The sequence below is a fragment of the Nakaseomyces glabratus genome, chromosome D (genome assembly GCF_010111755.1).
Source record: "Nakaseomyces glabratus chromosome D, complete sequence".
Taxonomy (NCBI): Eukaryota; Fungi; Ascomycota; class Saccharomycetes; order Saccharomycetales; family Saccharomycetaceae; genus Nakaseomyces; species Nakaseomyces glabratus.
Window position 1 is genome coordinate 315903 of NC_088954.1, and position 24568 is coordinate 340470.

The 24568-nt window shown below is 41.0% G+C and overlaps 12 protein-coding genes across 12 annotated transcripts; 5 read left to right on the forward strand and 7 right to left on the reverse strand.

Moving 5' to 3' along the window:
* Window positions 1-68: 68 nt before the first annotated feature.
* Window positions 69-1514, forward strand: BRE2 (Bre2p; the record flags this gene model as incomplete). The annotated part of the gene is made up of 1 exon (XM_445543.1): window positions 69-1514. The coding sequence occupies one exon, from the start codon at window positions 69-71 to the stop codon at window positions 1512-1514; it is 1446 nt and encodes a 481-aa protein (XP_445543.1).
* A 504-nt stretch (window positions 1515-2018) lies between these two features.
* On the forward strand, window positions 2019-4022 carry KAR2 (Hsp70 family ATPase KAR2; the record flags this gene model as incomplete). The annotated part of the gene is made up of 1 exon (XM_445544.1): window positions 2019-4022. The coding sequence occupies one exon, from the start codon at window positions 2019-2021 to the stop codon at window positions 4020-4022; it is 2004 nt and encodes a 667-aa protein (XP_445544.1).
* Window positions 4023-4343: 321 nt separating this feature from the next.
* Window positions 4344-4976, reverse strand: PML1 (Pml1p; the record flags this gene model as incomplete). The annotated part of the gene is made up of 1 exon (XM_445545.1): window positions 4344-4976. The coding sequence occupies one exon, from the start codon at window positions 4974-4976 to the stop codon at window positions 4344-4346; it is 633 nt and encodes a 210-aa protein (XP_445545.1).
* A 274-nt stretch (window positions 4977-5250) lies between these two features.
* Window positions 5251-6192, forward strand: CTK2 (Ctk2p; the record flags this gene model as incomplete). The annotated part of the gene is made up of 1 exon (XM_445546.1): window positions 5251-6192. One exon carries the CDS (start codon window positions 5251-5253, stop codon window positions 6190-6192), a length of 942 nt encoding a protein of 313 aa, XP_445546.1.
* Window positions 6193-6652: 460 nt separating this feature from the next.
* On the forward strand, window positions 6653-8350 carry CCT8 (chaperonin-containing T-complex subunit CCT8; the record flags this gene model as incomplete). The annotated part of the gene is made up of 1 exon (XM_445547.1): window positions 6653-8350. The coding sequence occupies one exon, from the start codon at window positions 6653-6655 to the stop codon at window positions 8348-8350; it is 1698 nt and encodes a 565-aa protein (XP_445547.1).
* Window positions 8351-8551: 201 nt separating this feature from the next.
* Window positions 8552-10420, reverse strand: AVT1 (Avt1p; the record flags this gene model as incomplete). Its single annotated transcript, XM_445548.1, has 1 exon — window positions 8552-10420. One exon carries the CDS (start codon window positions 10418-10420, stop codon window positions 8552-8554), a length of 1869 nt encoding a protein of 622 aa, XP_445548.1.
* A 429-nt stretch (window positions 10421-10849) lies between these two features.
* On the reverse strand, window positions 10850-11497 carry PRE3 (proteasome core particle subunit beta 1; the record flags this gene model as incomplete). The annotated part of the gene is made up of 1 exon (XM_445549.1): window positions 10850-11497. One exon carries the CDS (start codon window positions 11495-11497, stop codon window positions 10850-10852), a length of 648 nt encoding a protein of 215 aa, XP_445549.1.
* Window positions 11498-11916: 419 nt separating this feature from the next.
* Window positions 11917-13803, reverse strand: ORC3 (origin recognition complex subunit 3; the record flags this gene model as incomplete). The annotated part of the gene is made up of 1 exon (XM_445550.1): window positions 11917-13803. One exon carries the CDS (start codon window positions 13801-13803, stop codon window positions 11917-11919), a length of 1887 nt encoding a protein of 628 aa, XP_445550.1.
* A 365-nt stretch (window positions 13804-14168) lies between these two features.
* COX16 (Cox16p) lies at window positions 14169-14525 on the reverse strand (the record flags this gene model as incomplete). The annotated part of the gene is made up of 1 exon (XM_445551.1): window positions 14169-14525. One exon carries the CDS (start codon window positions 14523-14525, stop codon window positions 14169-14171), a length of 357 nt encoding a protein of 118 aa, XP_445551.1.
* Window positions 14526-14856: 331 nt separating this feature from the next.
* DRS1 (putative ATP-dependent RNA helicase) lies at window positions 14857-17034 on the reverse strand (the record flags this gene model as incomplete). Its single annotated transcript, XM_445552.1, has 1 exon — window positions 14857-17034. One exon carries the CDS (start codon window positions 17032-17034, stop codon window positions 14857-14859), a length of 2178 nt encoding a protein of 725 aa, XP_445552.1.
* Window positions 17035-17319: 285 nt separating this feature from the next.
* Window positions 17320-17892, forward strand: SYS1 (Sys1p; the record flags this gene model as incomplete). The annotated part of the gene is made up of 1 exon (XM_445553.1): window positions 17320-17892. One exon carries the CDS (start codon window positions 17320-17322, stop codon window positions 17890-17892), a length of 573 nt encoding a protein of 190 aa, XP_445553.1.
* A 127-nt stretch (window positions 17893-18019) lies between these two features.
* On the reverse strand, window positions 18020-24268 carry CYR1 (adenylate cyclase; the record flags this gene model as incomplete). The annotated part of the gene is made up of 1 exon (XM_445554.1): window positions 18020-24268. One exon carries the CDS (start codon window positions 24266-24268, stop codon window positions 18020-18022), a length of 6249 nt encoding a protein of 2082 aa, XP_445554.1.
* Between the last annotated feature and the right edge of the window lie 300 nt (window positions 24269-24568).

The following is a 24568-nucleotide window of genomic DNA, read 5'->3' on the forward strand; positions in this document are numbered from 1 at the left end:
TCGGATTACAGCATTTTGCGGTGTTGAAGGAGTTGTAGAGGTGAAAGTAGAGGACATACGTGCTAGGAATGAAGCCCGAGATTATACCGTACCAGCCGGAAGTGGACCTTGTGCTGGACGACAGCGTTTGCGAGCGGCGGCCGCACCTGCCGGTGTACCAGGAGACGCACGAAGTGAACGGCGTGCAGTTCTGGAAGACGGAGGACATCCCGCTGAGCAGGCGGAACTTCATCTACCGGCCGTGTCTGCCCAACCCGCTGTTCACCGAGCTCGGGTACTGCACCACCGAGTACCCGTTTGACACTTCTGGGGTCAACATCCAGGACAGGTCCTACGGGATGAGTGTGCTGCGTGGTGAGAACAGTGTGGTCAGCGTCAGAGCGAAGGACGGGTGGCGCACTGCGCGCAGCGATGTGTGCATCAAGGAAGGGGACGTGTACTGGGAAGTGGAAGTGCTGAACGTCGGTAACGGCAGTGGTAGTGGCACTGGTAGTGGCAGTAGCAGTAACGTGGATGTGGACGTGGACAAGGGGTCGGTGCAGCAGCGGCGGCAGTTTCTGAACTCGTCTGCGCATGTGCGTGTGGGCATCAGCCGGCGGGAGGCCAGCCTGGAAGGCCCTGTGGGGTTCGACTCGTACGGGTACGGTCTGCGAGATTTCTCGCTGGAGTCTATACACGATGGACAACTGGAGCAAGTGCTGGCGAGGGCGCCGCTGAAGAACGGGGACCGGCTGGGGTTCCTGGTGAGCCTGCCGAGTGTGGAGAGGCAGGTAGCGCAAGCGCGGGAGTACACCGCGAGGCGGATCGAAGCGCTTGCGTCGCACGGCCAGGAGCTCGGAGCGCAGGAGGAGTGGGAGTCGCACGGGCGCAAGAGGCAGAAGCGCGCCGGTGTGACGAACATGGACTTCCAGCGGGCGCTGCTGGAGGACATCGACCACGCCAACGTGGTGCGGGACCACATACCCATCCGGTACAAGAACCAGCTATTCTACGAGGCCACGGATTACGTGAAGACCACGAAGCCCGAGTACTACTCCTCGGACAAGCGCGAGCGGGAGGAGTACTACCACCTGGAGGGCTCCTACGTGGCTGTGTTTCTGAACGGGGAGTACCTGGGCAAGGCGTTCGAGGAGGTGAAACCCTTCCTGCCGCCGTTCAGCGAGCTGCAATACAACGAGAAGTTCTACTACGGGTACTGGAAGCACGGCCGGGCGGAAGGCGAGGACCGGGAGGAGGCGCGCATCGGCGGCAAGCACCGGAAGGGGCTCATCCTGCGGAACAAGTACGTGAACAACAGCAAGCTGGGCTACTACCCGACGATCAGCTGCTTCAAGGGTGGTGCCGCGAGACTAGTCACCACCCGCAGCGAGCTGCGCCACCTGCGCGCAGCCACAGACGTAGCCGACCAGCCCGTCGCTGTGCTCGACGACCTCTACAGACGCCAGATCGCAGACGAAGTGGTCTGGGACATAGTAGACGAGATAGAAGAAGAGGCGAAAGTGAAGTGGAAGTGAAGCACGAAAGTAAGAAGTAGACTATATAGTATAGAGTGATAATTTATGAAACCCGTTTGCATCCTGTCAGTTACACCCAGAAGAGTACACCTGCAGACAACCCCAGCAGACAACAGACAACTGAAGGAAACACCGTTTACCCGGCCCAATTCTTTCGAGAAAGTTCCATCTCGTCGGGTGTTATATACTCCTGGCTGAGGGAAGGAGAGAGAAAGAAGCCCGCAGAATCGCAGCGAAGCAAAGAACCGAGATTGGCAGTTGAAGCAGTTGAAGCAGGCGAGAGAGGCGAGAAGGATTTTCGAAGGGAAGAGAAAAACTGTTTCGCGAATCCTTCGAGTTGTGCGGGTGTTTCTGTGTTATGCTCTTAAGGTGGGCTTTTCGTCTTTCAATTCCCAATCATGACAATATAAAAAGGCGGGTACTCTTGGGTTGGACGTTTTGGTACTGAAAAAACTTGGACAAGCAACAAAAAGAAAGGCCCCATATAATAAAAAGATAAAGACAATGAATGCAATTAAGCGCTTGTTGCCGGTGTCGTTGTTTCTGTACGCTTTGTTCGTGGTTCTGCTGCCATTCCAGGCCAGGGCCAAGGACGATGTGGAGAACTACGGCACTGTGATCGGTATCGATCTGGGTACTACGTACTCGTGTGTCGCGGTTATGAAGAACGGTAAGACTGAGATTCTTGCGAATGAGCAAGGTAACAGAATCACGCCTTCCTACGTGGCGTTCACGGACGACGAGAGGTTGATTGGTGACGCCGCAAAGAACCAGATTGCTGCCAACCCTACCAACACCATCTTCGACATCAAGAGACTGATTGGTTTGAAGTTCAACGACAGATCTGTGCAGAGAGACATCAAGCACTTGCCATTCAAGGTCGTCGACAAGGACGGCAAGCCTGTGGTCCAAGTCAAAGTGAAAGGTGAGGACAGGGTGTTCACCCCTGAGGAGATCTCCGGTATGATTTTGGGTAAGATGAAGCAGATCGCTGAGGACTACCTGGGCAAGAAGGTCACGCACGCCGTGGTCACTGTCCCAGCTTACTTCAACGACGCGCAGAGACAGGCCACCAAGGACGCCGGTACCATCGCTGGTCTGAACGTCTTGAGAATTGTCAACGAGCCTACCGCCGCCGCCATCGCTTACGGTCTGGACAAGTCCGACAAGGAACACCAGATTATCGTCTACGACTTGGGTGGTGGTACTTTCGACGTCTCCCTATTGTCCATTGAAAACGGTGTCTTCGAAGTCCAGGCCACCTCCGGTGACACTCACTTGGGTGGTGAGGATTTCGACTACAAGATCGTCCGCCAATTGATCAAGACTTTCAAGAAGAAGCACGGTATTGATGTCTCTGACAACGAAAAGGCCTTGGCCAAGTTGAAGAGAGAGGCCGAAAAGGCCAAGCGTGCTTTGTCCAGCCAAATGTCCACCCGTATCGAAATCGACTCCTTCGTTGATGGTATCGACTTGAGTGAAACTTTGACCAGAGCTAAGTTCGAGGAATTGAACTTGGACCTGTTCAAGAAGACTTTGAAGCCAGTTGAAAAAGTCCTAGAAGATGCCGGCTTGGAGAAGAAGGACATCGATGACTTCGTTCTAGTTGGTGGTTCCACCAGAATTCCAAAGGTTCAGCAATTGTTGGAATCTTTCTTCAACGGTAAGAAGGCTTCCAAGGGTATCAACCCAGATGAGGCCGTCGCCTACGGTGCCGCTGTCCAAGCTGGTGTTTTGTCCGGTGAAGAAGGTGTCGAAGACATTGTCTTGCTAGATGTTAACGCTTTGACCCTGGGTATTGAAACCACTGGTGGTGTCATGACCCCACTGATCAAGAGAAACACTGCTATCCCAACCAAGAAGTCTCAAATCTTCTCCACTGCTGTCGACAACCAACCAACTGTCCAAATCAAGGTCTACGAAGGTGAAAGAGCCATGTCCAAGGACAACAACTTGTTGGGTAAGTTCGAACTGACTGGTATCCCACCAGCTCCAAGAGGTATCCCACAAATTGAAGTCACCTTCGCTCTAGACGCTAACGGTATCTTGAAGGTGTCTGCCACCGACAAGGGTACCGGTAAGTCCGAATCTATCACCATCACCAACGATAAGGGTAGATTGACCCAGGATGAAATCGACAGAATGGTTGAAGAAGCTGAAAAGTTCGCTTCCGAAGACGCCGTTCTAAGAACAAAGATCGAAGCTAGAAACAAGCTGGAAAACTACGCTCACTCCATCAAGAACCAAGTCGAAGGTGATTTGGCTGAAAAGTTGGAAGAAGAAGACAAGGAAACCTTGTTGGACGCTGCTAACGACACCTTGGAGTGGCTAGAAGACAACTTCGATTCTGCTACTACTGAAGAATTTGAAGAGAAGTTCGAAGCTTTGTCCAAGACCGCATACCCAATCACTTCTAAGCTATACGGTGGCGCAGATGGCTCTGCTCCTGTATATGATGATGATGAAGATGAAGATGATGATACTGACTACTTCGACGACGAATTGTAAAGAAGGAACAGGCTTGATGTTTGTCCCCAAATTTTATTTTTATTATTCTCTCGGATGTGTTAATATTTTTTAATAGAGATATGTCGGAACTAGCGTTTTAACGATCATTTCTCGTGCTTGTCTTCAAAAGTGTCTTGCAAGCGAAAAGCAACCTGAAGATACTATGATATAATACAAGTAAGTATAAAACGTAAATATATAGATTATCCATTTGTAACTACAAAAAGTACTAATAAGTTTTTTCCAACATTTATTTAGCATTAATCATTTTACTTACTGACGTGCGTGTCTCAATTACGCAACTGCAGCTACATAACACTCTCATGTGTACGCATATACTAAATAATATTTCCTATCTCGGCTGTCCGCTGTAAACTGGATGGTGTCTCCATTTTTTAGTTCTATATATCTTGCCTGTGGAATTGTGTTGCCGTTAAGTACAGTGCCGTTAGATGATTCCAAATCAATGATGTATGCCTTGATACTGTCGTTTTCCGTTCTCCGAAACTGTATAACACAGTGTTGTTGAGAGCATGTCTCTTCAGGTATAAGGATATCGGCGATATTGTTTTCTTCTTCTTCTTCATCTTTCCTACCTATCAAGTATGAATTTTTAGCCTCTAATTCAAACTCATCGATTACCTTCCCTGTACTCTCCTTGTACAATAGACATTTATACTTGGTTTTATCAGTAGAGCCCTTAAAATAGTCTAACGGTGATATAGCATCTTTGGGCTCTACGTATTTCAACGCTATGCCATTCTTGTTATTAGAGTCAAGCTCTAGCAACCCAGAAGACTCGAAATTCGGCAGTAGTGGGCCTTTACTGGGTTTCGTCCTCTTTACCTCCCGACGGTCCTTCCATTCTCTCTTCCTGTTATTATACCGGTATCCAGGCTTTGAAATACCTCTCCCAGCCCTGGAACCAGTAGCATCATACCTACTTTGTCTCATTCTGTTACTATAGATAGATCTCCCAGCTATTGATGTGACTTTAACTTCACACTAGTCCCATTTATCAACAGCTCATCGCATCGCTATGTGACTTTTTCACTTTTTGCAGAATTTAAGAACAAAGAAACAGTTTTTTTTCAGATCAGACAGAACATAATATAGACCATATTTGAAAGACAGTTTGGGATTTAGTTCAACTGTTTCCTTTTTGTTTACTTGTGTGTATTATAGGTGAGAACTCTGGGTGATTTTGTGCATAGTGCTGTGGGGGAATATGTCTTCGACCAAATTCGATACGCAGCTATACCTATCGAGGCCTTATCTGACTAGGAAGCAGGTTCAGAGGGCCCAGCAGAACACTATAGGTGACCACAGGGCTTACAATGCTAAGCGTGTTGCTATTGTGAAGTTTTTGAGTGATATATGTGTGCAGTTGCGGTTCCCTAGGCGAACGTTGGAGGCAGCAGTTTATTTTTACCTGAGGTACCATCTATTCAATAACTTTGAGACAGAACCATGTTACATAATTGCCACAAGTTGTCTAGTATTGAGTTGTAAAGAAGTGGAAACGATAAAGAAAGTGAACGATATATGCACAGTGTCTTTATCCCTGCGAAACACCGGGAAGGTAAGTGGTGAGGTTTTAGAGAATTTTAAGAAAAGAGTATTTGTCATGGAGTTGAAAGTACTGGAGTCATGTTCTTTTGATTATAGGATAAATGATGCTGTCCATGTTGATGAGTACATTATCAAATTTGGGAAAACCCTGGGACTAAGCTATGAACTGTGCCACATTGCGTGGTGTATAGCGTTTGATGTCCTTAAGACAGAACTACTATTACTGGTACCACAACACGTTATAAGTCTGGCATGTATAAAGCTCGCTAGCGGTATACTGGATGTTCCTGTAGCGATAGAGAAGAGCATTCAGCAATTCGAGATGGATAACCCTATGTTTAGTGAGGCATACTTTGAACTACTTAACTTTTACATCAATTCCTTTGATTCGTGTGACTTGAAAAATGTATACCAAGGAGCATCATTGGAGCAGTTTATGGACTTAAAGCGTAAAGCGGGACAAGAACATGGTTTGAAGGAGCCACTAGAAAAGCAAATTGAAATGGATACCTATCTAACTACTTCAAGAACACAGCCCATACGAGAAAGAAGATATGTATTGTCACAATCACTTGTGAATAATGAAGTTGGGAAGTAATTGTAGAGATATTCAGAGTATTCAGGCGTATTGTATTCCTTTGCATTTAACTCATTGGTTTTTCATAGAACTCCTTCCACTATAACAGGAAAAAAGTATACAAACTTTTGGCATATGATAGCATATTCGACATTTCCCAATATATATATCAGTTATCTCTAATATAAGCATCGAATTCACTAATCTGACTTGGCTCAACCATATAAATACTATTTTACTGTTATACCTCCATAACGTTTTCAGTGACTCCCGGGCATTCCTAGGGCAGCGCGATGCAAAAAAAAATTATTGCGAGAACAATCGCATCGCAAGACAGTAGTACTATTATTACTCGAATTTCTCTTCTGATTCTGATTGTTTTAATACATTGTTAACAGCTGCAAGTGGTAACCGTTCGTTTCAGAGTAATTGAGAGTTAACTTATCTTCTTTCTGCGAAACAACAAGCGCAAACGAGCAAAATGTCATTGAAATTGCCACAGAACCCAAATGCGGGTCTATTCAAGCAAGGATACAATAGTTACTCCAATGCCGATGGTCAGATCACAAAGTCTATTGGTGCTATTAGAGAGATCCACCAGATGTGTCTGACTTCTATGGGTCCATGTGGTAGAAACAAGATTATCACAAACCATTTGGGTAAGATCATCATTACCAATGATGCGGCTACCATGTTGAGAGAATTGGATATCATTCATCCTGCTGTTAAAGTATTGGTAATGGCTACTGAACAGCAAAAGATTGATATGGGTGATGGTACTAACTTGGTTATGGTTTTAGCTGGTGAAATGTTGAACGTGTCTGAGAAGCTTATTGCTCTAGGCTTGTCCCCCATTGAAATTATACAAGGTTACCAACTGGCAAAGAATTTCACTTTGAAAGAATTGGACAAGATGGTTGTGGGAGAAATCACAGACAAAGGCTCTAAGGAGGAATTGATCAAGATCATTAAGCCCGTTGTGTCATCTAAACAGTATGGTTCAGAAGATTTATTGAGTGAGTTAATAGCAGAATCTATCTCTCATGTTATCCCAAAGGGCTCTAACCAACCATTATTTAATGTTGATTCCATCAGAGTAGTTAAAATTATGGGTGGTTCTCTAATTAACTCTACTGTCATCAAAGGTATGGTATTCAACCGTGAACCTGAAGGACATGTGAAATCCTTGCCACAAGGTGACAAACATAAGGTTGCTGTCTTTACTTGTCCAATTGATATTGCTGCAACTGAAAGTAAAGGTACCGTTTTGCTACATAACGCCCAAGAAATGTTAGATTTCTCTAAAGGTGAAGAACAACAAATTGACGCTATGATGAAGGAGATTGCTGATATGGGAGTCAAATGTATCATTGCTGGTGCTGGTGTTGGTGAGTTAGCTCTTCATTACTTGAACAGATATGGTATATTGGTGTTGAAAGTTCCAAGTAAGTTTGAACTAAGAAGAATATGCCGTGTTTGTGGTGCAACCCCATTACCAAGACTAGGTGCTCCCACTTTGGAGGAATTAGGTCTGGTAGAAACCGTGAAGACAATGGAAATTGGTGGTGACACTGTCACTGTATTTAAGCAAGAAGAAAATGAATCTACAAGAACAGCTACTATTATTCTAAGAGGTGCTACACAAAATAACTTGGATGACATAGAAAGAGCAATTGATGATGGTGTTGCCGCTATTAAGGGTTTGATGAAGCCAAATGGTGGTAAGCTACTTCCTGGTGCAGGTGCAACAGAAATAGATCTAGTTTCGAGAATCACAAAATTCGGTGAGAAGACCCCAGGTTTACTACAGTTAGCTATAAAAGAGTATGCTTTAGCTTTTGAAGTCATTCCAAGAACCTTGGCTGAGACCGCCGGTTTAGATATCAATGAGGTGCTACCAAATCTATACGCTGCCCACACCGTAACAAATGAAGATGGAGAAGATAAGAAGCACCTAGTGAAAGGTATTGACATTGATGGACTAACATCAGAAGGTGTCAAGGACATCACAGAGGATGGTGTTTATGATATGTTAGAGACAAAGAAGTTTGCCATTAACGTGGCCACGGAGGCAGCATGCACAGTGTTATCTGTAGACCAGATTATTATGGCTAAGAGAGCGGGAGGCCCACAAGCGCCTCAGGGACCTAGACCTGGTAACTGGGATCAAGATGATTGATCAAATAACAATTTATAAATATGCATAATTTACAATGTAACATATAATTAGTTAATACAAAGTTGTTGAAAACAAAACAAATTGTCAGAAGTCGTGTCTGGATTTTTTACATTCCTATACTGCTTTAGCAAAACAGTGAATGCCATATTAGTAACCCGTGAATTTTCAGTGTTGAGGTTTTAGGATATGGATGTGAACTACTCATGAAAACATGGCAGCGCTAACACCAAGTACTGATAGAACAACACTGACTACAATAGTGGCTTTGCATGCTAATCTTTCCCATGGTTTTACAATATTAGCCTCGCCACATATTCTCAAATAGAAAAGACAAGGTAAAATGAAGCATATAGCAAAGCATAAACCGGCGCCCATAAATGCAATGATTCTGTCGAATTGAGGGAATATGATTGCAATTAAAACAAACATGAAATTGACAAAAATTCTATTAAAGAATTGGCCAAATTGGGCAAACTTCAACTTTTTACCTGTATACTCCTTTTCGGCCTCGTGAATGCCAAACATTATATCAAGTACAGATACAATTGGTCTAGCATTTAATGGTGTTTTTGCGATTGGGATGACAGTCATTAGTGCAGAAATTAGTACATGGACAGTGTTAGAGTAGCCATCACTTAGTAACACATTTTTTGTAATTTCATCCTTAACTAAATCACCAAACATTAAAAACCCTATAACTGCAGTGCCAATGTCGGTTACTGAAGTTATTTGATATGTAGTTTTTAAACATTTCTTGAATTTCTGAGGATGTCTCATGTCGGATTTCAAGTTAGGGAACACTGCATGGCCACCCCATGAAGCACTTAACAAACCTATTGACAGGCATAAACTTTTGAAATCAGTTGGCCACAGATGAGTTGGCATTGGTTCTATAAGTGAGCCTGGTGCATCTCTCTTGAACAACCCACAGATGAATATCACAAGTACTGTACCTGTAGTGGATAGAATGCCTAGTAATGAGATGTTAGACAGAATACTTAGTGGAATGAATACTGGAGGTGTAACAACAAAAAAGCAAACGATTTTGAAAAAGGTTACGGAATATTGAGGGAAAAGTGCATTAAGAGAATCCCCAAATAAAATTACTAACGACACACCACAACTCAATAGATCAACAGTGAAAAGAGCAGAAATAAATGCACGACCTCTTGAACCAAATGCTGCATAACCCAAATCTGCATATGAAATTAAAGTAGGGTCAGTGTCTAAGCAACGAGACAGCAACTCAGCAGTACAAAATGTACCAAATGCAAAAATAGAAAGCATAATTAATCCTGGAATCCACCCAGCGTATTTCATTCCTAAAGGCAAAGCCAATAATCCTATTCCGATTAATACATTTATCGAGTTGAAGATAGTCTGTGGCGCTGTAGATTGACCAGCAAGTAAAGTCACCACTGTACCATCTTTTCCCTCAACTTGCTTGATAACCATTGAATCTACATCGTTGGTGTCAAACGGGGTAGATCCAGTTAGCATTTCGTTCATCGACAATGTGGGTCTCAAGATACCATTATTATCCATTGAGAAACTAGTAGTACGTATTGACCTAAAATCTTCCAATTCTTGTTGAGATATGCTATGTGTACTTTGAGCATCGATATTTGGTATTGATGGTTTACCAGATACTTGTAAAGTGGCATTGGCGCTCTGTAAAGCTATGGATAGGCTTCTACCATGAGGTGCTGGAGCAAGTGTGCTAGGATCAAATAATTCATCATAATCATCGTTAAAATAGGTTCTTTCAACCTCTGGTTTAACTTCAATATTTCTGAAGGAGTTAGCTCTTCTTAAAGATGTTGCAAATCGTGAGAGTGAGTTCACACCTCTGAAGGACCCGATAGGTTGATCCAGGATAGATTGCCTTCTACCCATGGGTTGTGGCTCATGGTTAGTGAAAGAGCTGTCCTGGACCGCATAACCAGATGTATCCCCATCGACAGCTTCCAGGTCAGGATTCCTAGCAAGCGGAATCGATATGTAACGGACTTGTGATCTTGACCCCCTAGGGTTCAGAGGCTGCCTTTCCTCATCTACTGGGGTTGACATATTAATCTCGGCTTGGAAATTATGTTGTAGTTTGATTTTGTCTGATGCAATTATTAAAGTTTTGAATCAATCAATATTACCAAGGACTGGAAACATATGAAAGAGAAATAGGTTGGGATGTTATGGGTAGGCTTTATAACTGATCCGATCTGATCATTAATTGCGTCATTGGATCAAACTGAATTTTGTCTTTGTTTACATTATGACATTATGGGAATATGGTGATAGAAACCAAATAAAATAATAAATCGGACCAAAACATTAAATCAATAGAATGGATCATGACAATTAGGGTATCGGTTATCCCGATTTGTAACTATATTCAATAGCCAGTTCTTATTCGAATAATATATGTTTTGCGTTATGTTAAAAAAATAGTAGTGTATATATAATACTAATTTTTTTCTTCTACTGTATATATGAGCATATCTACAAATTCTCGTACTCTTCTGGGTAAAATATCAGACGCTCTGGACCATCCTTTGTTAATACTACCATTCTGATAACACCACCTGAGGAACCATCCCACTTAATTGCCTGTGATAGGGAGTGTTTGATGAAATCGATGGTCTCGTCCTTTGACATGTTTTCACGGAAGTTCTTATCACAGTAACCGTATATGAATGTAGAACCTGAACCAGCAATAGCATATGGCTGTTTATGGATTGATCCTCCCAGAGGAATACTGTATACTTCACCTTTGTTCTTCTCGTCGTAACCAGCCACAATGATACCTGCTGTTAGAGCGTCCTTATTTTGGTAGCAGAGTGTCTTAAACATATTGGCTGCTGTGTATGTGTCTGGCTCACCGAACTGGCCCTCGTACATGTCCAAGTAGTACTGCACAATATCAGCAACAGCCTGTGTGTCTGCAGCTGAACCTGACCTACAACACCAGATGTTGTCATGTACCCTCGTAAGCTTATCTGTCACACGGTTCGCAATGTACGCACCAGTAGTGGTACGGGAGTCCGCACCTAATATAACACCATCCTTAAATGTAACCGCCATAATAGAGGTACCAAGACTGACCTCACCTTTCTTCAACGCCGTAATATCCACTTGTACACCGTCCATTTTATTTGTTATTTGTAACTAGATTCTCAAATCTGTACCTACGTTGTCCCAGACTCACAATTTCCTGTACTTTGCAATACTCAATTGAAGTGCCTACAACTATATACCAGTCGACAAACCAGCGACGAGGCTCGCTATTACTTCCAATATACCTGCCTTTAAAGGATTGCATCCTCCGTCCTGCAAAAGTGCAATGAGCTGCCCGCATTTTGCCACTAATGTATTACGTGATAGATGATGTTCGGGTACCAAGTAGTATAAACTACTCTCAATATTATGTACTAAATGGACAAAATATGTGCTGTTTTGATGCAAGTGTCTATATATCTCTAGATTATCTGTATTATTACAAGTAGAACTTTTCGCAGTTCTTTTCATTCCCCTTTTTAGAGAGGTATTGCGATAGCATATCGAATCTTTTATAGGCCTCTCCATATGCATTTCTCCATAACGTCATGGCCCTTACCGGCTGGTTTCAATATTCCAATCATCTCGAAGTCAACAATGGCTTGCATAAATAATATTAATGAAATCTTATCGAATGCATCCGGTTTATCTAGTAGTGTCTCTAGCGAGTGGTTTTCCTGTGCTTGTTCCTTAACGTAGTCTAAAATAATATCCCTTGGCATTGTTTCCTTGAATACCATATAGAAGTCATATGTGTTAATTTGGTTGTTCGCTTCTCTGTATAGCTTGAACAAATGGCTCAGAATTGGGTTTAATTTCCTGTTCAATTCTTGTAACACTTTTGATTCAGGTGCTGGTGCTTCCTTAATAGGAAGTACTTGCTCCCAATTTAGCAGGTTGTTCTCAACGTTAGTTCTATAAAATGGGAATAAAGACTGAGACAATAACCCGTTGTTGTGATCCAATGTGAATAGCTCCTGGAACATTGTGTCAACAGGTTCGAAGTCTAGCTTTTCAATGTGCTCCTGACAGCTTTTCCACCTCCATAAATAGTCTTTTAGTTTACCTTGTAACAAATTGTGGTATAACTCTATCAGATTATAATTCTTGATACCAAGCTCTGTTTCAAGAAAATTGGCCACGTACTTGGCATGGCCATTAATAGGATTCTCTCTGACAAGAAATTCAACAAAGAAATTCACAAGGTTACCATCAGTGTTATCCAGTAACGCAAGAACCTCCGATGTGTTAGCATTGTCTTTAATCAAACCTTCGATGAAAAACATAAACGTAGGGCACCGTACTAATCTGTTCAAATATTCATCATTTAAGTAGTCTATGTTAACAGGGTCAATAAAAACTGAGAATGGATTCTCAAAAAAATACGCCATCAAAGAGTAATCAAGAATCTTGATCAATAGTTGTAAGTTGTGATTCGAGTTGTTAGACATCTTTTCGATAACGAACTCGACAAATCTATCTGACAAGTTCAATTTACCATCAACGGTGTCCAAGAAGCTTTGAAAAATTCTGTTACCATATTTGTAACCTTTATTACTCGAAACATCGATCTTATGGAAGTGTCTTTTTAATAGTCTAATAGTTGATTGTCTAAAATTCTTTTCAAAGTTGGATAGATTTGTATTAATATTGAAAATAAGACTAATCTTTACATGATCATTCTTCAGAGCCCTGCTTAACAGTTCGACGAAATTATCTAGTACTATCGCACCCATAGAGTCAACATCTTTGAAATTGAATACTATGTTTAGGTTTTTACCAAATACTTCTTTGAAGTTTTCCAGTAGAGTTAAATCATATGTAATTTTATCTGAACTAACAGAGAAATCCGGCACTTCATTGTCGTCGTCATCTTCCAATTCAGTTTTTATCTTGGTTGTACCGGACAAAATACTATCAGCGGTCTGAATGAGTTTAAACATTGATCTTCTCAGCATCATTCTCACATTTGGGGACTCCTTAGGGGTCAAGTCAATCAGCACATCAATGGTTTCGGGATCATTATTTGGTAGATCAACCGCAAGCGAACTATCAGATCCCAACAAGAACAGCGTATTGAAACATGGCTTGCCATAGTTATCCTGTCTATTTGGAAGATTAAGTAAAACACTCATAACTTCATCTTTCAAATCAGTCTCAATATTGTTTACAATATCATCAACTTGGTTATGAAAATTAGAATAAAGCAAATGGTACAACTCCCATCTCTTCAGCACAGCAACATTGGTCTCCTCACCATCCAATAATTTCACAAAGGGCACTGTTCCTAAAGACTCCTCAGTCTCACTGTTGCTCTTTTCCACAAATTCCGACACATTGTATGTGGGCCTCGCTATATAATGCGTCCTTTGAGAATCTGCAAACTCTGAGACATCCATTTTAGAGAATACCAATAGTCTTGTTTATAATTGAGCTTCTCCGAATTAGTGTTTAGATAGTTCTATATCAAGATATTCGGATAGCTTTTCGAAGAATAGTCTTGGCTTTTTGTTATTGTTTTTCTGCAAAAATATTTTGTCAAGCGATGAGCTTACAAGAGCAAGCCCTTATACCAAAATTATACATATTAATCATAATGGATAGATATATAGGATATATACATCTCTAGCTTTAGTTGATTTATCTATTAATAAGATCTACCGTGTAGAAACAAGATTAGCAGTTTCAACCCTGCTAGTATATTACAAACTTTTCCTGTCAAATTGAATGTGGAAAGAGGAAAAATTCGCAGGCTGTCAGTCGCTTAGAACACGTTATCAGATTCACCCTTAAACCTCTCGACTCTCTTCGGTTCCCAGTCCTCTTCCGCCAATCCTTGCAGTCTATAATACTCCTCTTTTATGTCAAACTCTCTCTTACCGTGCTTCATCTTCAGTATTTCTTCTTCATTCATCTCCTGAACTTTTTGGTCATCACGGTCAAACTTGACTTGCGATATACCAGCTAGCCAATATGAGCCAAGCACCATCATTCCACAAAACGGGAGTCCAAAGAATATGAATGGGTTCTTACTCAGCAATTTCTGATACCGGCCTGCAAAACTCCTGTCATATGCTAGTTGCTGTTTCTTAGACCTGAAACTTCGACCACCTAATGCCATCCTTTACAATCTTTTGTCTAATGCTGATATTTATAGAGCTCTGCTATCCTTAGAACTACCTTCTTAGCTCCAACATCAATGATTGCTGCCCCTTCTCTTATTTTAATGATTTCTATTTGGATCCTAGCGATGATTCGTTCATGGAGTCCTTAAGGAATGATTGATATACGGAATGACTAAGATTTTAAATATTATTATACAAAATGGTTTTCTTTTATTCTCAAGCAAATAGTAGTTTGAGTTAGATGAAAATGTCTATATATGCAAATACCAGCAAGTGGTCTCTTTGTATTTTTTTATGGCTGTTAGAGGTTCATTGATCTGATAAGAGTTATCTCTTACCCTTTGACTTACCTTTCTTTTTACCATTGGCCTTTGCCTGCTTCTTCATAGTTCTCTCTTGATCAGCAGTACGGTCAGATTGAGTTTTCTTATATGATCTCTTATGACCGTCTTCCATTGCTTCGTTACGCTTCCTCTTTTTACTATTGACTTCTTTCTTGGTCTTTGAAAGAGCTCCCATGATCTTGGAGTTCTTCTTCTCCTTTTCGGATTGGAACCAAGTTCTCTTCGGCCTAGATTGGATTTCATCCTTATGTTTCAGAAGGTTTTCACCTTTCTTCAACTCCATCTCAGCCCGGAGAATTTCCTTCTCTTCCTTTTCCTCTACTAGAATATCTTGGACTGTCTGGTCCATGTTCTCTACTATCTTGTTTGTCTCTTCTACTTGGTTCCAATCGACATTTCTACCCACAGCTTTACTACCAGGTATCTCACTATCATTGACACCTCTAATGGCATCCTTTACTATACTTCTTTCTGCTGATGCTTCACCAACAAAAGTAATGGAACGACCTTCTCTACCAGCTCTGGCAGTTCTACCAACTCTATGCAAATAAATTTCGTAACTCTTTGGCATGTCATAATTGATGACAACTTCAATCTTTGGAATATCTAGACCTCTGGAAGCCAAATCGGTACAGATCAACACTGGGACTTGTAAGGATTTAAACTTATTCACAGAGTCTAGACGTTGTTCTTGTGTTAGCGAACCATGAAGCTCAGCAACAGCCATACCTAATAGACCCAGTATGATTCTCAGTTTGTGAGCCATATCTTTTCTGGCAACAAACACCACAATTCTTTTCTGGCCATTTGGATCCAGCTTTCTTATTAAATTGAACAGTAATGAAGGTTTTAAGTGATCTCTTTTACGGATACGAACAAACTCTTGAGTAAGTTTAGTGGCAGCTTGCTTCGGAGGATCGATCATTATTCTCACTGGTCTCTTCAATGACAAAGATATCAATTGCTTGATTCTTGAGTTCATAGTGGCTGAGAATAGTAGAGTCTGTCTCTTACTAGGTAGCAAGGACATAATTTCATTCAATTCATCTTGGAAACCATCTTCTAGCATTCTATCAGCTTCATCAATGACTAGAACTTCCACAGAGTCTACATTAAAACTTGCGGAGTTCCTGATATGATCGATAAATCTACCAGGAGTAGCAATGACTATATCTGGCCTAGTCTTCAGCATTTGCTCTTGTTGTCTCAAATTCAAACCACCAACAGCCAGACCGAATGTTAGATTACTGACAAATTGACCAATTTTTTTACCTACATCTGCAACTTGAATAGCCAATTCACGGGTAGGTGTTAATACAATAACTCTCGTGGAAGCAACCTTAGCTGGCTTGTACAGTAGACGTTCGATAATTGGAATCATGAATGCTGCAGTCTTACCGGAACCTGTGACGGCACCTGCAATGATATCCTTACCTAGTAATGCAATTGGGATGGTGGCACTTTGAATTGGCGATGGTTTGACGTATCCTAGGTTGCTCAAACCCTTCATAACGGGTCTCGACAACGCTAGATCATTGAATGTCTTATGCACCTCCTTCTTTGCGTTTTCACTTTCGCTTTCAGGCGCATAGAAAGCTTGCATCTCTTCAGCTGTGTCTTCTTCAACTTTCTCCTCGGCATCACCGGCATCACCGACATCGTATGTTTCCTCGTCGTCGTCTTCTTCTTCGTCATTGCTCTCTTGTTCACTGTTTGATGCATCCTCGTCCTCCTCTTCACCTTCAGGTTGCTCTTGGGCACCCATACCAAACCCATCCATAGCCAGGTCTTCATCATCACTCTCAGACTCTTCACTCTCACTCTTCTCAGCTTCGTCTACATGAGCCATACCAATTAGACCACCTTTCTTCCTGATAATCTTGTCCAGATCAACATCCTTCTTCTCCTCATCCTTCTCGTCACCTAAAAACTCCCACCCGTCAAAATTGGTGTTGATCTCGCCATCATCAGTGTTGAACCGAAACCCACTGTTCATGTCAGCACTCTCCTCATCCACAGACTTGTTCTTCTTCTTGCCCTTCGTCTCAGGCTTAGGCTTCTCCTCATCGCTGTCCAAATCAGGAACATCCTCCTCACTGTCACTGATGGTAGGCACAAAATCCAAATCAGTGTACTTCTTCCCCTTCATCTTAAGACTCATCGCTACCTCCCTTTCAAGTACAGCAGCCACTTATGATGTTGCGATGCGATGAGCTCTTATATGCGATGCGATGAGCTTGAAAAATTTTTGGTGCAAAACTTGCTGAAATGAAAAAAATTTGGCAAAATACTGCGAACGTCACCGGTGATGGGGCCATTCAAATAAGTAGGAATAGCAAGCACCGGCAACCATATTTGGCCATTAATTAGTCTGACGGTACCTGGTTTGGCGGTTGTTTCAGTGGCTTTTGAGGAATTGAATTGAAAAGCAGAGGGAACAGTAAGGATGGTAAATTTCAGGAGATACTTGAGGGTACCGAGGGAGCTGCGGCCCTCGGAGATATTTAAGCAGGACTCCATGTCCCCAGGGAAGATAGCGTTGCAGATTATCCTGTTGCAGGTGTTCTATTACACTACGGCGTGTATTCTGTTCTATGGATGGGCTAAAGTTGCCGGATATAAGCTTGAGATGGTGCAATGGCTGTTCTCGTGGCAGGCCATTGAGTTTACCAACGCGCTCGGGCTGACATTGTGTCTGCTGTGGCTCACAGACTCGCTGATATGTGTCATATTCCTCACGGTTATTGTGGAGAGAAGCAAGCTGGCATGGGATTTTGCCATTACGATCCATGCCATTAATCTAATCGTTGTTTCAGTACATACGGGGACGCTGCCCTCGTTGTCGTGGTTTGTCCTGCAAGTGCTGTCGTCATTGATACTGATATTCTTGGGTACATACACTACACGTTGGAGAGAACTCCGCGATACCTTTTTTGAAGGCTTGGTGGATGCCGATATGGTAAGTCCAAGTGCCTCTTCACAGCCCATAGAGATGAGGGATCTAGAGAGTCAGAAATGATTCATCAAATTGTATAATGAGGCTATGATGACCGAGAAAATAAAGTAAATATACTGCATGCTTATTAATCAACACTATTTAAGTATATAAGGAACATCAATTTGTTTTTATCCGTAATCTTATCTTGTCAATTTTGGATTTGCTTGGCAGCATCCATGAGTTTGAATACGTCATCAAGAACTTCGAAGATCCCCTTCTGAGGAAGACAGAAATCATGGTGTTGGCAGATGTCTAACCCTTTAGTCACTTTTATTCTGAGTTGTAAAACAGCTATTATGGTCTCAATTCTTGTAACTAGGTGGTCGAAAAACAAAATCAATTCCTTGTCCGACATGCTGGCAGCAACAACACCTTTCAATGATCTATCAATAACAGAATGATATTCTCTTTGTTTGGAGTCCAACTCCAAAAATCCTCCTCCTACAGCTGACAATATAGCTTCCAGTTTATTTGCCAACTGGCGCAAGGATAGCAAGAAATCTAGATTGATTATCTTGGATTGTTCTTCTTCAGTAATAAATTCATGACGGGAAGCAAGAGATTTTGGATAAACAATGGTGATGAACTCTTTGGTTTCCAGACCCTTTAGCTTCTGTTCACCGTAATCAAAGAAAGACCATCCAATACTCTCAAGCATAGTAATCTCTCTTTCAAGCATTTCACCAATTATTTCTTCCCCATACACTTCCTTTAAGGGTTTCTTATCCTTCACAACATTATCGTGATATTTCATTATCTTATTAAACTCAGAAACAAAATCACTGGATAATGTGATTTGGCCACCATCAGCAACAGATGAAACTCTGGCAGCCTTGTTGACAACAGGTCCAAGATAGTCCATTCTTTGTGTAACTAAATCAAGTTCTGGAACAGGACAACCCCAATGCATACCCATTCTCACGGATAACCCTTGGTATATTTTAGTACCATTCCGATCGGTAACTAAACAACCATCCTGGATAGATGTTATTTCTTCAGGCCATTGTGCCTCCAATAGTTTCAGTTGGACACTAAGACACCACACCAAGGCACTAATTGGTGTAGGGAAAGTGACCATAAACGCATCACCTTCTGTTTTCACTTCATAACCACCATAAATACGCAGCAATCTCCGCATGATGTCATTATGTGTCTTGATTGCGGTTCTCATTGCATTAGGGAATAATTCCCACAAAAATGTGGAATTCTTAATATCTGTGAATACAACAGCTAGATTGCCAGTAGGGGGAGCAATTTCTGGTTGAAGTCTTCTTAGTGTTGTATCTTCTACAGTGCTTCTCTTACTTAATAACGAAGAACGGTTAAGCGTGAATTTACTTTCCTGTGAATTTGACTTTGAAAGAGCAAGACACAATATGGTAATATTTTCTGAACAACCATAAGCAATAGCATGATCTTTTAATTCCTCTGCAGCTAGCATAGGTTCAAGGACATGTTCTCTAGCAATGTCACAAGCTGTTTCGATATCCATGTACTCCCATAGCTTATGAGTACCAATGATCAGCATCTCATCGGCTTTAGTTACATTAATAACTGAAATGTCAGGCGATGCATGGATGTGTGGTAGCAAATCAAAAAAGCCGACTGCTCTGGATACATCTACCACACCATCAAGTTTACCATTATTGACATAACCACCGGATAATCTGATACGTTCGTATTCTTCTCTTTTAGTTGGCACATGCTGTTTTGTGATTTTTTGATGATCACCATTGTTTTTCGACAGAACCGCCATACAATCGCCTAAGTTTGCAGCATATAGTTTAGTTCCCTTCATATATATAACGGTTGAACAGGCACCACTCAATAAGTCTGCGGAAGTCAAATTATCTATGTTGGCACCGTTATCTACTGAATTTAGCATACCGTTGATTTCTTTGTTTAGTTGTAGGAAACTAAATCTTAGTGCTTTCTTAATTTCATCTTCATTGGAGTCACCAAATTTCTCTAACTGTCTTATCAAAATTTTATCATAGATATCTCTGACAATTCTAGATATATTGTAGCCATAATCAGAATTCTGGTTTTTACTGTCGTGAAGACAAATCAAACATTCATCATCATGACCTCTAAATCTTTCAAATGTAACGTCTCTTGAGGAAACATAATCCCTCTGGCCTAACGTGTCAGCTACACCATAATTCATACCATTTATTATGGAAGCCGTTGTTCTCAGACGGAAATTAATGTTTTCATCAGGAACTTTAGTAGTGTTAAGGGTAACATCCATTAAACCTAATACCTTTAGATGAGGTAAAACAGTAAGATCAGAGAGATCTGTTTGTAATTCTTGATTTGTTACTGAACGAATCTCAAATCTTCTATTCCCAGAAAAGTTTAAGTATTTCAGTTCCTTGTTATTTCTCCAATTCCAATCATAATGAAAATTTGAAATATTGTACTTCAATTGATTGGAGCCAATATCAAAAACATTTAATTGAGGTAATTGAGAAAGTTCCGCTGGAAGGGAAAGCAATTGGTTACCATTCAGCATCAATGTCTTCAAATATTTCCACTTAGAAACTGTGTCACCAGGCAAAGTATTGATTTTATTACCAGATAAAAATAATTCGGTCAAATTCTCTAACTTCATCTTTGTTATATCTTGAAGATTATTATAAGACAGATTCAATAGTTTTAAGTTGGTGAAGCAGTTGAATAATGGCCAAGCGTCATCATCAAATTGGTTATCTGCAGCCACAAAGAACATTAGGCTTTTGGATAACTTGGAATCATTAGAGACATTTAAGAAAAAGGAAGGATCTAAACTTGCATTCGCGAACACATTGGAAGATATGTTCAAGAAAGTTAATTCGATGTCCTCCATACCAGCAAAAAAATCTCTGATATTATTAGAGTGGAGATCAAGGGATCTTAGACTTTTAAGTTTAGAAAACTCCTGAGGTATGCTTTCAAGTTTATTTCTTGCTGCAGACAGATAAACTAGCTTCGTCAATAAAGAAATCTCACTTGGTAACCTTGTGAGATTATTTTCATTCAATTCAAGTTTTTCTAGCCTTAGTAGCTTTTTGAATATTTCACCTGGAATACTGGCAAGCTTAGCCTTGTTTAATGATAAACTTGTCATGTTCATTGGATATTCTCTGAATGAGATCGAAGTGATAGGATTCTCCTGTATTTCTAGTGCCCTCAGTTTAGGTAAGTTCTCATCAAAATTAGATATTCTATTATCAGTCAAGAACAGATTCTGTAAATTTGGTGCATTAGTATTGATTGTATTGATCCTGTTGAAACGTAAGTTCAAAGTCCTTAGGTTTTTCAGCTCTGATAAATCGCCAACATGAGTCAACTTGTTATGAGATAGATTCATTTTGGCAAGTTTAACCAACTGTCTGCAGCTTTTTGGAAGATGATGTATCTTATTATATGACAAATCGATTTGAAGAAGGTTGGTACAGAAATTAATAACCTCTGGGTAATGAGCAAACCTATTAGAGGAAAGGTCCAGCAGCTGTAAATTTTTTAATTGAGAGAAACCACTTGGTAATCTGTCTAATCCGTTACATTGTAAGTTAAGAATGGTTAAATTAACAAGCTTTGATATTGAGCTTGGGACCTTTCTTATAAAGTTTCTCTGTAATTCGAGGGATACCAATTTATATGCTTCTGTAATGTTGGCTGGAAATCTTGAAGCCCTGATATTCACCATTCTTAAACTTAAAAGCTTAATTGCACTTTCAATAAATTCAAGTGGTAAAAATATATTTGCATTGTTGGAAACATCCAGACTTTCAATTTCAGAAGTGTGTTGGTAAAATATAATAGGAGGTGTTGTTAGATCCATATTCCTCAAATCAACGTGCACAAATTCACTTCTCATAAGCCTTTGCTCTTGTTCTGGTGTAAAATGTGATGGCGTCACCGGATGGAATAGAAACTTGAATACAAAACTTAAATCTTCAATACCCATTATGTGTAGTGGATCGGATTTTCTGTAGCCGTTCAGTAACAGTAATTTTCTCTCGATAAGGATCGGTTTGGACACAGGTCTCAAAATCTTTGAAAGCTTACCGACTTTCAGAGATATTTGGAAATTACCTTGTGTAGTTATATTAAACTTACGTTTTAATGCAGGGATCATCTCCTCGACCGTTGTGCCAGGAGTACATGACAGTGTTGTAAACGTGTCATCGGTATTGAAAATACGAATAGCATAGTGACGCTTTGGGTCCAAATCACTAACATCTTTATAATATCTTTCCAATTCATACTCAACATTATCATGTCTCTCATCATCTATATCTGCCGAAATGTTTTCGTTGCTATCACTATTGTCTGTCCCATCATTCATCTTTTGAAATAATTCACTTGAAGATATAGTCTTCCTCTTCCGAGCAGCACGAGCATTCAGTTGTAACTCATACTCTTCGTTCTCATCATCAATATTATCTGGATATTGGTTAGAGGTCGACGAATTATAAGATGATCGGGAAGTTGTACTTTGTTTATCATCATCAGAGTGCAATGATTCCGTTGGTGATATAATAGAAGCTAACGAATCACTCGACGATTTTCTTACTCTGCTTGATCCCAACTTTGAGTTGAAATTGATTCCTCCATTCCTTGATAGATCTGAAGAATTTTCTGTATCATTAGAAGTTGGGCTCATAAATAGAGAGTTTTTAATTCTTACCATCGATTTAGTCGAAAGGGGTTTCTTACCGTTAACTTCACTGCCATTCCTTGACTTGGAAGATTTGTTGTTAGATTTATTCCTTCTTTGCTTTTGTTGAGTAGCCATTGTGACTTCTTCTGGTGATAGAATTGAATCAAACGGTTCTTCTTCATTTTCTAAATGATTAGCATTCGAACCGCCCATTCTCATTTCGACATCCCAACTTTCTGGAGCTACCCATTGGTCCCTATCCGTCTGGGTGTAATCCTTCAAGCTAGACTCAGAAGAAACCCATGTTGGAATATCTGCTATGGAATGGGATTTCTTTGGCCCAGATATAAATGTATTTGATCTTGTTATTGGTTCCTTGTCTGCCTCGCTTGGAGGTTCGACATTTTTTGTAATCTCCGCCATGTTCTCCAAATTGGTATCAAGTGGGAATAGTCCCGTATTAGGGTTCTCAGTCTTGATATCTTCTGCATTATTTTCGTCATTTCCTTTATTATCAGAATTGTCTTTTTCTTTTATGCTCTCATCCTTTTCCTTATCTAGGGTTGATTCATTGAACCGTGCCTCTATAGTATTTTCAGGATCAATAGCGTTAAATTTATGTGACTTGCTAGGGACACTAATAGAATTTGCTCTCTGTGCAGTAGTGAAGCCTTTTTGGTTAGGTGTATTAATATCCTTTGTTTGATTGTTATGAGATGGTTCGCCTAACACACTCTTGGGTTCCTTTGGATTAGAAACACTACTTCGATTATCATTAGTTAGAATGGAATTAACAGTGGACCCTCTCCTACTGCTAGCAGAGGAGCCGGTAGATAAAAACAGTTTTTTATTGCCCTGGCTACTATGAATGCTAGAGCTTTCCGACTGATGCTTCTCCTGATCTTTATGTTTCAATTTCTTCTTCTCCAGCTCTTTCATCAGAGGTATGCTACTGCGCGTGCTTCCGTCATTGGCTATAGCAATACCAGATGTGCTGTGGCCGCGTACTATTTGCTTTACCTTGTTTCGTAAGCCGTCTGCTCCGATTTCTGCTAGCGGTGGTGGAAACTTAACATTGGTCAAATCATGCTCTCCTGGAAGTTCGCTTATAGTTTCTGCAGTGGGCTTACTATGGGTCAGACCAGCTGTCCGTCTAGTTGTTTGTCCTTTATGACTAGTCTTGGTACTTGAGTTGGAAGGAGCGAGTTTCTTGAAGAGGTTTTCAGCAAACGAGTATTTTCTAGATGTGCTGCCGTGCTTCCTATGGTGTGTGTGGTCATTCTCACTGTTACTCGCGACCCGCGAAGTAAAAGACCTATCGGACATGGATCCTATGCTGTCAACATCAGTAGTATTCGAACTATCTATTTTTTGATCTATCTCATCCTCAAATGCCATGTTCTGTAAGCTGGACGGCGTTTGTGTCTGTAACATATTCGTAACGGATAGATTGCTCAGAGTCCTCTTAAGGGAGAATGGGCTCTTTTTCGACTTATGTTGATAGTTCTTATTAGACGGAAACTCTCCGGGGTTAGACTTTATAGAGGAAACACTGTCACGGCTTCTAGTCCGGGTTAGCCCCCCAATGCTGGAATACACATTCTGTATAGTGCTGTTTCTCCGAGAACTAGTCCCAGAGAAGTCCTGTTGGTCATATGTGCTCTTAAACCGAGGCTGCTCATCGTGTACTTTCTTGCTGTATGTCCCTTGTTCCAAGTGAGTCCTATTGCTCTCACTTCGCCTCGACATCCCGCTTTTGTGTGCTATGATCGTCAGTGTCCTATTGTATATCAAAGTATTTGGGTCCAAGGCAGGTTCCAGTATCAGTTCTATGTAAGTATAGTCTTACAAGTTGCCCTCTTTGTGAGATAGTTCATATTACAGCAACCCTCAGCTGTTTTTCCTGTTTTTTTTTCCTTTCGTCTTCCTTTGTCTTGTCAAATGAAAAATTGCTGAAAAGGAACTTTGAACCCTTTAAAATTCGGCTAGTTGCAGTTGATCTTGTGGTTTCATAGTTGTGATTGCAGTTGATCTTGTGGTTGTGATTGT